The 11,763-nt window shown below is 39.6% G+C and overlaps 3 protein-coding genes across 4 annotated transcripts in view; all 3 read left to right on the top strand.

Moving 5' to 3' along the window:
• Positions 1 to 1,827, top strand: part of ptmaa (prothymosin alpha a) — an 8,308-nt gene extending 6,481 nt beyond the window's left edge. Inside the window, exon 5 of the mRNA XM_008334972.3 lies at positions 873 to 1,827. Within this exon, the coding sequence (XP_008333194.1) occupies positions 873 to 911 (39 nt within the window). The 3' untranslated portion in view covers positions 912 to 1,827. The remainder of the gene's footprint in view (positions 1 to 872) is intronic.
• A 499-nt stretch (positions 1,828 to 2,326) lies between these two features.
• Positions 2,327 to 7,843, top strand: lrrc40 (leucine rich repeat containing 40). Its single transcript, XM_008334959.3, has 15 exons — positions 2,327 to 2,580; positions 2,991 to 3,172; positions 3,309 to 3,382; positions 3,645 to 3,774; positions 3,870 to 3,993; positions 4,477 to 4,616; positions 4,858 to 5,030; positions 5,289 to 5,379; positions 5,464 to 5,509; positions 5,625 to 5,727; positions 5,983 to 6,090; positions 6,416 to 6,526; positions 6,913 to 6,990; positions 7,184 to 7,369; positions 7,551 to 7,843. The coding sequence occupies exons 1-15, from the start codon at positions 2,439 to 2,441 to the stop codon at positions 7,654 to 7,656; spliced, it is 1,794 nt and encodes a 597-aa protein (XP_008333181.1). The 5' UTR covers positions 2,327 to 2,438; the 3' UTR covers positions 7,657 to 7,843.
• A 489-nt stretch (positions 7,844 to 8,332) lies between these two features.
• On the top strand, positions 8,333 to 9,803 carry smim24 (small integral membrane protein 24). 2 transcript variants are annotated; one of them, XM_008334938.3, is made up of 3 exons: positions 8,333 to 8,585; positions 9,217 to 9,358; positions 9,586 to 9,803. In XM_008334938.3, the coding sequence occupies exons 1-3, from the start codon at positions 8,513 to 8,515 to the stop codon at positions 9,656 to 9,658; spliced, it is 288 nt and encodes a 95-aa protein (XP_008333160.1). In that variant the 5' UTR covers positions 8,333 to 8,512; the 3' UTR covers positions 9,659 to 9,803. The 2 variants fall into 2 exon arrangements, with proteins under 2 accessions (XP_008333160.1, XP_008333169.1); XM_008334947.3 differs by having other exon boundaries at positions 8,346 to 8,585; positions 9,589 to 9,803.
• The last annotated feature ends 1,960 nt before the right edge of the window (positions 9,804 to 11,763 follow it).

Below are 11,763 nucleotides of genomic sequence, written 5' to 3'. Positions count from 1 at the left end.
GACTGTGAGGAACACCACAGGAACAGGCTCTTGTCAGAGCCAGTATCACCTCATCCAGGACGTAAACCAAACCACACCACAGGATCCTTCTATTTACTCCAACTGGCCTTCAGGCTGTAAAAATAACAATACACGACACAGTGAGAACCTTATTTATACAACTCTGTGCACTGAAGAAGTGGTTCTCATATTATAATAAACCCTCAGTGAACACACGACCCATTTTTTAAATCATCCAGTTTTACCTAAAGATAATCCTGTATATATATATAATATATATGTATATATACATATACATATATACACACAGTATATACATACATATATATATATAACTCAATAAATTACTCTACACTTAAATTGATGACTAATGAAGAGGTTCATTGGTTCTTGTTATTTAGTAACTACTAATTATTGGGAAGTGATTACAGTTAAATGTGATTTATAAACAGGATTTTCTCTGCTTTTTTATAATCAAACCATGATTAATATTTTGTTATAATTATGTGGTTATAAATAATAATATAATTTTTATGACAAGTTGAAGCCTCCCATAAATTGTTTGTGAAGTTCTTCACTGTCTGCCAAATGAGTTGTTTCAGTAGTTTTTTTATTGTACATATTTTAAATATAATTTTATTCAAAGCCTCATACACACAACGAAGATGTTCAAACACATGTTTGTGACTGGAAAAGAAATGTGGCTCAGCAACTACTTGGACTTCACCTAAAATCAGCTCTACATTTCAGACAGATTCGGTTTTCCACTAGGTTGTAATCTGTCATTTGTCCAACAGGAGGCAGCAGTGTCATTTCCTGTCCTGTATTGACCAGACATGACCCTTGTCACTCTGTTCTATCTTTACCTGCAGGATGAAGTGGAAACCAAGAAGCAGAAGACAGACCAGTAGAGGTTGGCCGGGGCCGCCGTGCTGTCTGGAAGACGACGACAACAACAATGACGCCACCCAGTGGACAGACAGCCGCTATCTCCAGCAAACCTCCAACACCTCAGTCCTCCCTTCTTAAACAAGAATACTTTTACAAACAGAATTAGTTTGTATTTTTATTTACATTTTATATTTTTGTAAATACTGTAAGGAGGCTGGCCATTTTGCAACAAAGATCTTTCTGGGTATCAAGTGGTGCTTCGAGGACTTTTAGATCCAATCATCAGCCGTCCCAATTTCAGCCAATCAGAGGCATCCAACCGTCCTTCTCCCCCAAAACCCTCCCAGCTCTCTTTCTTCAATCTTTTATTCCAATAGGGTTCTGCTTAGGGTTTCCTGTAGGGCGTGTGTTGACGTTTAGTGGCATGGGAAAGATAACAGCGCCTCCCAGAGGGCTGAATGTGTAATACTGCTAGTTTGTGTGAGATTCTGAGGCTGTAGTCTCTGCTGTCCGTCTGTCACTGTCTTTTGGTCCGTCTCTCATGGCCACATGTTAACGTTCTTCTGTCTGTGCCGTTTTGTTGAACAATAATAAACAGTTGTTGGATTTTGTTGCTTCGTAGCCGTGTTAGTTTATATACGTGTCAGAGGTCGTGTACAGTAAAACCTGCAGTAAAATGACAGAGGAAAATCAGTCATGTGTGATCTTTTCAACGGGGCATGGTGTTCATTTTTAATATAATTATCCCTATTATTATGATATTATTACTATTATTATGTTTTTCTAGATAACTGATTAATATGTTGTGGTTGAGGATTGTGAAACACAAACTGGCATATTAACTGTTGAGACTCTTCATACTTTTGAAAATTATTCCGCTTGTCAGGTCACTCCTGTCCTGGTTGACAGTTTCAATAAAGTTTGTTCCAAACAACAGCGAGTGTCACTCAGACGTTTTCACTGTCACACTGTACACATCCGGTTTAAAATTAACTATCGAGGAAAAAACATCCAACTAACTAAATGGTTCTAAATAAAATGGATATTATTTTATTTATAATCTCAAAAAGATGAGGAAGACACCCCAGCATTTTAGTGAGGCTATTTGGTTAGTCTGCTCATTCAGATTTCATCCGTATTTGTTGTTTTTTATTTTATTTTGGTAATGTATTATTATTATTATGACTATTTCATTAACGTTGTTTAACTGTTATTGGTATTTTCCGTTTTTACGTTCTGTTTCCTCAAATAGTTAACTCCCTATTTTTCTCTCTCTCTCACTCTCTCCTCTCTTTGTGAGATTGAATTTATAGTTTAATATTTTCAGAATTTGTCAACATATGAGTAAAAATACGTTGGAGAAAAACTAGACGGGACAAAAACATGAGTTTAGGGCTTTTACTTTGGAATGTCAGTCACCGATAACCGGAAGTGCAGGTTTCTCACTGCATTGGCGGCCGGAAAAAGAATTTTAGGTCTGGTTGTGAAGACTAAGAAGGTAAACAAAGCTCAGTCCAGTGTCATCTCCGAAACACGTACTGTAGACAATGTCCCGATTCAGAAGAGACAAAGTGGACTCTATGGCCGGCTTCCGAACGGAGAAACCGGAAGCTCCGGTACCGTACGGTCTTCTGAAAGCAGCGAGGAAGAGTGGGCAACTCAACCTGTCAGGGAGAGGACTGACAGAAGGTAATAAGCTAAGCTAAGAGTAATTTAGCTTAGCTTAATTTATTGTAGCTTCAATTAGCAGAAATAGTTTTGCTCGTGATAAAAGGCATCTTGGTAACATTTTAGAAATAGGCATATTTTGTTTAAATTCAGTCCACTGCAATTCATTCTCAGTGGTAGTGATATGAATTATAATATGAGCTGTTTTATGTATCAATAGTTGTACTCACTATAAAAGCATGTAGAAAATATCTCTTTATAGTACTTTTTTTCTAGAGGTCTTTACTTAATTTCTTAAATGCAGCATCAGGGTTTTGTCAAACCTTCATGGGTGTCAGGCTCATGATCAGTGCGATGTCTTAGAGGTTTTGGGTAAAAAGCAACAAAATGAAAACATTATTAAACCCACCTTTTAGTAACACATTTCTCAGTCCCTCAGAGTGTGTACCGTTTGAACGTGGACACCCCAGAGGAAGCCAATCAGAATGTCTCCTTCGGTGCATCAGACCGCTGGTGGGAACAGACTGACCTTGCCAAACTGCTGCTGTCATCCAATCAGCTGACAGAGTTGTCTGATGACATTAGACTGCTGCCAGGACTCACTACACTGGATGTGAGTGACACCAAATCAATCAGTGAGATTCCTGACTTAACACCTAATCGTCTGAGTATAAATGAAAATCAGTCGACATCAGTGATGATTTTCAGATGACAATGAAAAGAGACGTCATGTGACTTTTCTCTCACAGCTCCATGACAACCAGCTGAGCAACTTACCAAGTGCATTAGGAGAACTGCAGGAACTGCAGCAGCTGAGACTCAGGTAATGATGTTCTATACCCCCGACCCCCACCCACGCACACACACACACACTGCACTACAGCAGTACAGTGTGATGGAGTTGTCATTGAACATAGCTTCATGAAGCAGTGACATATTTCCTGAAAAAAGAAATGGAGAAATGTGTCAAGTTCTTCTTTATGTAAAATCTCTAACCTTCATCAATAGGTTGACAAGAAAGTGTGTATTGAAACATACTTGAGATTGTTATGTGACATCAAGTATTTGCTGTCCCGTGTATTCAGTCATAACCAGCTGACATCACTGCCAGTAGAGGTGTGTGCTTTGAAGAACCTTCGCAGCCTTACGTTACAGAAGAACCTGCTGGAGAACCTGCCAGAAGAACTGGGTGAACTGGAGTGTCTGACAGGTTCGGTGACCAGCACACACACACACACACACAGTGACATTCATAACTTTGTTGTTGTTGTTGTTAATAGAAGTGTCCTGATTGTTGCTCTCATTTAAAGGACGTGTCCAACAACAACATGAAGGACCTTCCATCAGGTCTGGGTCACCTCACCTGTCTGCAGAAACTTAATGTGTCTCACAACAAGCTGACCTGTCTGCCTGACTCTCTGCCCAAGCTCACAAGTAAGAAACCGTTTGTTCATCTGTCATTGATTTTCCCTAACCTGTTATTCTGGGATGTAGAGTAAGGGTTTATTTTTTATTTTTTCAAATCAATCCAAAGTTTAATTCATAGCATTCCTACACATCAGTGTTTCAACATTAAAGTCACAAAGAGTAACTCAATACTTGGGCTAACATTGTAAAATTCAGTCATTTTGTATTTAAATCATGTCTTCAAAGTAAACAAACATAGACATATCAAAGATAAAGGCAGACAAAAAAGTTTTTTTTTTGCTCAGTGTTTCTGTAACTTGGCCCCAGATCGATGCTAGGTCTCCTTACAGACATAAAGACGTAAAATTCAATCCGGGAAGTGAAGATGGGAAAACTCCTCACCAGATGTTAGTCATAAAAAGTAGAAATACTCCTGTTACACACTCTGTGTGGAACACACAGTAAAGCACAAACTGAGTGACTCTTCTCTCTCTTTTTCGGCTGTGACAGAAGTCAAACTCCTGGATTGCAGCAACAACCAGCTGACCCATGTTCCTGCCAGTCTGTCAGAGATGCTCGCTCTGGAGCAGCTCTATCTCAGGCACAACAAGCTCCGTCTCCTACCTCAGCTGCCTGCTCCTGCCCTCAAGGTTGTGACAGCACTTACAGTATTTGGTGTCAGTCACTGTGTACACATTTATTTCAATACTGAAATATTAGGACTAGGAACCTTGAACTCTTTCTACGCTCTTCTGTGGAAGTCAGTAACAGAACAACATCACACATTTGAATTTTACAAAATTATATTGTAGTGTTATGATAATGGAGACATCTTCAAACTTCCTGAAAGATAACTTTGTGTTGTACTACTACGTTTTTGTGTGTCTGCAGGAGTTGTACGTTGGCAACAACCAGATCGATCGGTTGGAGACCGAGCAGCTCTCCAGCCTGGCAGCTGTTTCTCTTCTGGAGCTCAGAGACAATAAGATCAAGTCCCTCCCTGAGCAGATCACTTTACTGAACACACTCACACGGCTGGACCTGACCAACAACAACGTTTCCACGTATGTCATCAGATAGGACTCCATGTCCCTGCAGACATCACCTGCACCTAAAAGGCGACTTTCTGTTTTTCTATCACTTTCTGTATCGTGATACTGCAGCATCATGGAAGTGGAAACATGATGGTTGGACAAGAAGAACAGATTCAAACAGTTGGACATGTCCATATAAAAAAACAGCTAAAAACAAATAATAATAATAGTTATTATTATTATCAACATGTTTTTTCTGCTGTGACCTTTGGTCTTTGTCTCCGTCAGTCTTCCGGCCACTCTCAGCCTCCTCCCTAACCTGAAAGTTCTGTTGTTGGAGGGAAACCCACTGAGAGGAATCAGGAGAGACCTGCTGGCTGTAGGGGCCACACACACACTAAAACAAATACAATAGGTCCATAACACCAGTGTTCTTCACACTGTCTGTTTGTCACTCTCACAGAAAGGAACCAATGAGCTGCTGAAATATCTGAGGGGGAGAATTCAAGGTGAGGTTCACTGACTGTAGGAAGACACGAAGTGTTGATGTCTGAACGTGTCCTTCAGTGTCTGTTACACTAGTCTTGGTCTTGTGTGGTTTTGTGTTGTTGTCGTGTTCTTCAGAGGAACCTGAACAAGTGGACAACAGACCCACGGCCATGACGTTACCCAGTCAATCCAACGTCAACGTCCACAACATCAAAACACTCAAGTTATTGGAGTACACGTGAGTCACAGACCAGAGTGGGATGTCGGCACGCACACACACAAACGCAATGAGCCTTAAACTGAACATTTGTCCTTATGGGGACAAGTTTCACAAAAGAGTCAGAGGGAATTTTGAGGATCCATGTTTGATTAGTTATTACAGTAGGATTCGAATTAGGGTTAGATTAGAGTCGGCGTGAGGATGATTGGATGTGATGTGGACGTTCACGTCTCTCCTTCACACTGTTTCATTTGTGTGTGTGTTTGTTCTCAGTGGGAAACAGGCAGATGTCGTTCCAGATGAAGTTTTCGATGCTGCAGCAGGTCAGAGTGTGGTCACTGTGAACTTCAGCAAGAACCAGCTGACCTCTGTACCCCCCAGGTACTGTACACACACACTCTCACACACACAGGGTGTAGGTGTATTTGTTACTGTTTCTCTGGAGTTCCATCAGTTCTCTAACAGATACAGGTGAGAATAAGAAGAGAACAGTGAAAGCTCACAGCCAATCACCAAACTTTATATGGAGTTCATGGTGCTATAGTAACATTCATCTAGTTAGTTGGCGCTGTTGCTGCCCCCTGCTGGTGTCACCTCCCAGTGCATTACACTTAATCATCCGTGTGACAGTGACAAATGTGTGAAGACTAATGTTTCCCAGAATAACACTGAGTGTGTGTGTGTGTGTGTGTGTGTGTGTGTGTAGACTGGTAGAGTTCCATTCCTCACTGTCAGACATTAACCTGGGATTCAACAAACTCACCTGCTGTTCTCCTGACATCTGCAAACTACTGCAGCTGACACACATCGACCTCAGGTATACACACACACTCACATACAGTAGAATCATAGAAACACCTCAACTAAATACCAAACATTAGCTGTAACCAAAGCCCATTCCTAACTGTGACCTTTTAACCTTTGACCTTGTCTGTGACGATTGTAAACATTGAATCATGTGACGTTTGTTTTTGTTTCCAATCATAGATTAAGACTTGAAATAGAGTAATGAAAACATAAATTGGTGAGAAATGTTATGATTTAACTGTTGAGAACTTTGTAAATAAATGTTTTTTACTAATGATGAAGTTCTGTTGTTAAAGTAAAAATGGAACCTTAAAAACAACAATCCAACAGTTGGGATACAAAGTGTGACAAATAACCTGATGTAGTTCTTTCCTTTCCTCACCTTCTCCCTCTTAGGAATAACCAGCTGAGTGATTTACCCTCTGACCTGAAGACCTTAACTAAACTACGATCCATTATCCTGAATTATAACAGGTAACTAACTACCACTCTGTCCTTCAGCCTCTGTCCTCCCACCAACACATCTGCCCCTGTTCCACTTTGGACTCCCAGATTAGTATGTGAAAACACATTCACGCTGTTTCACCCCACGTTTTCAGTCGATCAGTCTACAGTAGACTGATTAAAAATCGAACAGCTCCCCCACCAGTCTCCGTCTTCACCACAGGTTTAAGTCCTTCCCCGAGGTCCTCTACCAGCTGGTTTCGTTGGAGACGGTGTTGCTTGGTAACAACCAGGTTGGCGGCGTGGACCCGAGCCATCTGGTGAAGATGGTTAATCTGTCTACGCTGGACTTGTCAAACAACGACTTGCTCAACGTCCCTCCTGAACTTGGTCTCTGCAGCAGCCTCAGGTTGGACCACAGTTGGAAGGTTTCTTTTAAAATTGCAGACTTTTCCTAGTGTTGGTAATGAGAGGTGACTGTGAGGAACTGAATAAGTTCAAACAGTGTCATGGAAATGTCTGTTAGGTTATTGTTATGTTATTCTGACTTTGAGAGCTGAAGATGACGTCAGATGTCCTGTGGTCCTCAGGTGTCTCAGTCTGGAGGGGAACCCTTTCCGGACCCCCAGAGCAGCAATCGTGGCCAAAGGCACAGACGCAGTCCTAGATTATCTGCGCAGCCGCATACCAACATGAAACTCTCTTCACCAGAACAGCTTCTCACACACTTCTCTGATTTTTTTTTTCAATCAGTTCACATTTCAATTTTTATTGATCTGTTCAAACCAAAGATCAGACACTAGTGTACAGTAATCACTGACAAAAACACTAAATAAAAGTGTGGTGTGCATGATGATTGGTCTTCAGGTGCCACCTGAAAATATCTTGTTAGTTTGTTTGTTTATATTTTCACTTGGACTTCGTCATAAGGACAAATCTGCTTCACCTAAAAAGAATTTTGAATTCATGCAAAGGTATACAAGGTATACAACGCTTTGGATTGTGAAGACCAGCTGCAAACATCGGTCCAGCTGTTTGAGTACAGGTACAAAGAGAGTGGGTTACCGTCAGGAGAGAAGAGGTTCACTCACTCACTCACGTTGATTCCATTGAAAACATGGCCTTCAGTGGTTTCATAAAAGCACAAGTATAAATATTTATGTATTGGTAGATGTTCATACAGCAGTATATATGTACATGTGTGTGTATATATATATACATATATATATACATATATATATTTGTCTAACTGCATATATATGTGTTTATATGTTTATGTGCATATATATGTACTATATATATATAGTTATATGTATAATTATACATACACACAATAGTGCAGAATATGAAAACGTAGGATTTGCAGCTAATACACAGGAAACCTGCTAATGAGTCCAGAGCTGATAAAAGAGCACACACACACACACACCTGGGTGTGTGTGTGTGTGACACATCCTACCTGTGGACTGTGAGCTTTGACCACAGTCATCGTCAGGAGTTTGTGTGTGCGTTGTCCAGTGGTGTCCACACAGCTGAGTGTGTCTTCTTCAGAATGGACGTGTCTCGTTTCCTGCTCTGTGTTTGTGTTTGTCTGCTGTCTGTGAACAGCTGCTCCGCTGGTAAAGGTAGGAGTCATTTACCCTGAATACACCCTGGTATTAATTCCTGCAGTGAAATGCTAATGTGACACCGGTGTGAAAATTACACAGCGTTTATTCAGTCACACTGATGTGTCGGAGAACCTCTGACAGGCAGCAGCACAACGTTCTGTCTGAGAGCCACAGACTGTGACTGTCTCTCTGAGGAAACTTTTCAAACATTAAATGATTCACACAAAGCATAGATTAGTTATGTACTTTTATAGGTGTTTTATTGTGTCCTGTATACAGTATGTCCTTTACTACAGTGATTTTACTGTACATCAAGTACATGAAAAGGGTCTGTATTTAATCTGCTCAGTCTTTGAAAGGGACTGGAACAGAATCACAGAAAACAGGTATAAATCCACAACATGACAGTGTTGGTGGTTGGACTGTAGGGGAACACAGTGAGAACTGATTAAATCTGCTAAAATTAATTTTATTTAATGAAAGCAAACATTCATTTGCATCAGAGGTTTATTTCCTTTGATTTTTTATTATAAATTGACTCATACTGTATGTGATAAATTAAATAAAAAATATTCATAAACATTATCTGTCAAACTCCTGTTGCGTTAAAGAAAATTATGAGTTATTAAACTTTGTGTTTTGTCAGATGTGCACAGAGGCCTTAAAGTGTCAACAGGGTCTCGGTCGGTGACCCTCCAGCCGTGGCTCGTCGGTCTGACGGCTGTGGTCGGTTTCCTCTTCATCGTTTTTATCATCGTTATTGTTAAGAGACTCCTGAGGAAGAACAGGTCAGACACACACATTCACTCTTACACACTGGTGTTTGTATTTTGCGGGACCTTTAAACAGACACATCATATTCCCTGGTCTCCTAATCTGACTGTAATCTAACCCTAATTATAATCCTAACTCCAAACTTAATCTTACTTTTCACATACATAATATTACATAGATACTATTGGAATATTTAACCTTGAACCCTAATCTTCTAATGAGCTGTCATTTCCTGTCTCAGCAGAGATGAATGGGATTATGACCGGACCGTGGACTCTAACAGAGCTGGTGATGATAAACAAACCAGCCTGTGATCAACAGTGTCGTCACCACAGCAGCAGTCACGTACTGAAGGATACTGAGATTAATTTTATTTCATTATAGAATTTTATTTTGAAAAGCCGGTTAATTGATAATATAAACAATGTCCATGTTGTATTAAATGTGACTTTTCATGTTTTTAGTTCGTTGTCTTTTTTTCAAGTGGTTCGTGATTATTTAAAAAAAAAAACTTGAAACAAACGGATTAATTTCCTTTAAATAATGTATCACCACCAGAGGGAGCCCTAACACAGTAATCAACACAGACGAGATTTTTTACTTAAAAAGATTTAAGAGCTGCTCACATAAGGTTCATTCGTTCGTTCAATTGTTCGTTCGTTAATTCGGTCATTTCTTAATCTTATCAACAAACCGTAGTCTTTAACAACAAGCCAAAGGTGACCACAGTGAATCAATAAAACTATTAGTAAGATAACGGAAGAGTAACAAACACAACAATAAAATATAACCAGAGATGAGAAAACTTAAAAAAGATTTAATGTTTATAACAGTCATTCTGAATACAACCATCCACCAACACCAACCAGCTACAGTCACATTCACACCTGCAGTCGTTTTGGTCTAATTGACCAGAACTAGAACCACAGCCGTTCATTTTGTATCATGTGTTTTATTTGTCTTTGAGTGTATTTCCTTTATTTTCCTTATTTAGGATTTATAAAAAGGTGTAGCTTTTTCTTTATTTGTTATTTTACAATTCAAGGCTATATTTCCATCTGTCTTTGTCTTAAAACGTAAAGGAAAACCCCTGAACTCTTTGCTTTAAATGACTTTGCACTTTCCTTTAGTTTCCTATTTAAAGTGGTTGCTTCTTAAATAAGAAATTTGCCTTTAATAAAACTTGGGATGTCAATGGCAACAATGTTTCTGAGCAGAATGTAGTTAATCCACACACACGTCTGTGTCAGCGGTGTTTTCAGAGAGTGTGTTCAGAGATGGCGGCGCAGCCGTGAGGAGGATCAGAACGGACAGGAACAACAGATCTGAAGACCACGGAGTTCTGCTCTGTCATTCAGAGAGTGTGAGGTCTGCATGTGTGTGTGTGTGTCCTGTAATTTTCTCCTTCTACCTCCCGATGTTTCTCAGAGCTCCTGTGTTTAAACCTGATTGGTTGGATGTTTACACCTCAGAGGGAGGTTAATTGGCTCATTAAATGAGGGGGCGGGAGTCTGGAGATGATTGACAGAGCTACTAATTACTACAGCCATGTTTATGTGGATGTATGTGTTTACGTAAGGCGGGAAATTAACTTTTTCCATGAGAATAATTTTTTTGTTCCGATCAAAGTTACAGTCTTTAACTTTAAATGTTATCGGCCAATCACAGGACAGTAACTCTGCTAATTTATTCACGGTCAGGACAAGCAGCTGAGGCTCAAACCAGAGACAATAAATGAGGAATGGAGGTGAGTTAGTGACTTAGCGGTGCGGTTGTTAGTGCCAGATGGCCTGAGTGGAGTTTTTCCCAAATTGTGGATCTCCTGGGATTTCCCCACACAACCATCTCCTGGGTGAACAGAGAAGGTTCGGAGAAGAGAAGAACAGATGGACTCCAGTTTAAACACCAACACGAAGCAGTTTTCGCTCTGCTCTCTTACCTGAATATAAGTCATGTCACGGTACATACGCACGTAAATATCAATTTAAAATCTTCTTTAAACGTACTACAGTGGATGAAATTCACTGTTTTATACATTTTAGTTGTTTTTTAAAAAGTCCAACTTATAAAATCACATTCTGTGACGTAGAGATTACATTTTTGTTATAGTTACCAATGTTTTTTAGGAATCAATGATTTTTCACTATAGTGTTGAAAACAGTCTTCCATAGTTTTCTTATAAGAGGGGAAACTGCTCCAAATGGTTCTTGGGCTTCAGTTCATGTTCTTTTATTATATATAACATATTTGAACAGGGAAGCTAACTAACCTGTTAGCTAGTTAGTTAGCAGTCAGGCTACTGTGGATGTCCATACAAGCAGGAAGTGGAAATGATGACCTATGGAAGCCTGAATAGACATTTTTATTTGAAACTTAATTTTATAAAAAAAAAAAAAAAAACCAATAAATAAACCAAAAA

This window comes from Cynoglossus semilaevis, chromosome 2 (genome assembly GCF_000523025.1).
Source record: "Cynoglossus semilaevis isolate Cse_v1.0 chromosome 2, Cse_v1.0, whole genome shotgun sequence".
In the NCBI taxonomy this organism is placed as follows: Eukaryota; Metazoa; Chordata; class Actinopteri; order Pleuronectiformes; family Cynoglossidae; genus Cynoglossus; species Cynoglossus semilaevis.
The sequence above is the reverse complement of the archived record's forward strand: the minus strand, read 5'-3'. Positions and strand labels throughout refer to the sequence as shown.

What these genes read in the sequence shown, in the direction of transcription:
- smim24 (XM_008334938.3), top strand. Translation starts at nt 8,513, where the DNA reads ATGGACGTGTCTCGTTTCCTGCTCTGTGTTTGTGTTTGTCTGCTGTCT. An exon ending in CAGCTGCTCCGCTGGTAAAG is followed by an intron (nt 8,586 to 9,216) that starts GTAGGAGTCATT and finishes GTGTTTTGTCAG; the next exon opens with ATGTGCACAGAGGCCTTAAA. An exon ending in AGACTCCTGAGGAAGAACAG is followed by an intron (nt 9,359 to 9,585) that starts GTCAGACACACA and finishes TTCCTGTCTCAG; the next exon opens with CAGAGATGAATGGGATTATG.
- lrrc40 (XM_008334959.3), top strand. Translation starts at nt 2,439, where the DNA reads ATGTCCCGATTCAGAAGAGACAAAGTGGACTCTATGGCCGGCTTCCGA. An exon ending in CTGACACACATCGACCTCAG is followed by an intron (nt 6,527 to 6,912) that starts GTATACACACAC and finishes TCTCCCTCTTAG; the next exon opens with GAATAACCAGCTGAGTGATT. An exon ending in ATTATCCTGAATTATAACAG is followed by an intron (nt 6,991 to 7,183) that starts GTAACTAACTAC and finishes TCTTCACCACAG; the next exon opens with GTTTAAGTCCTTCCCCGAGG.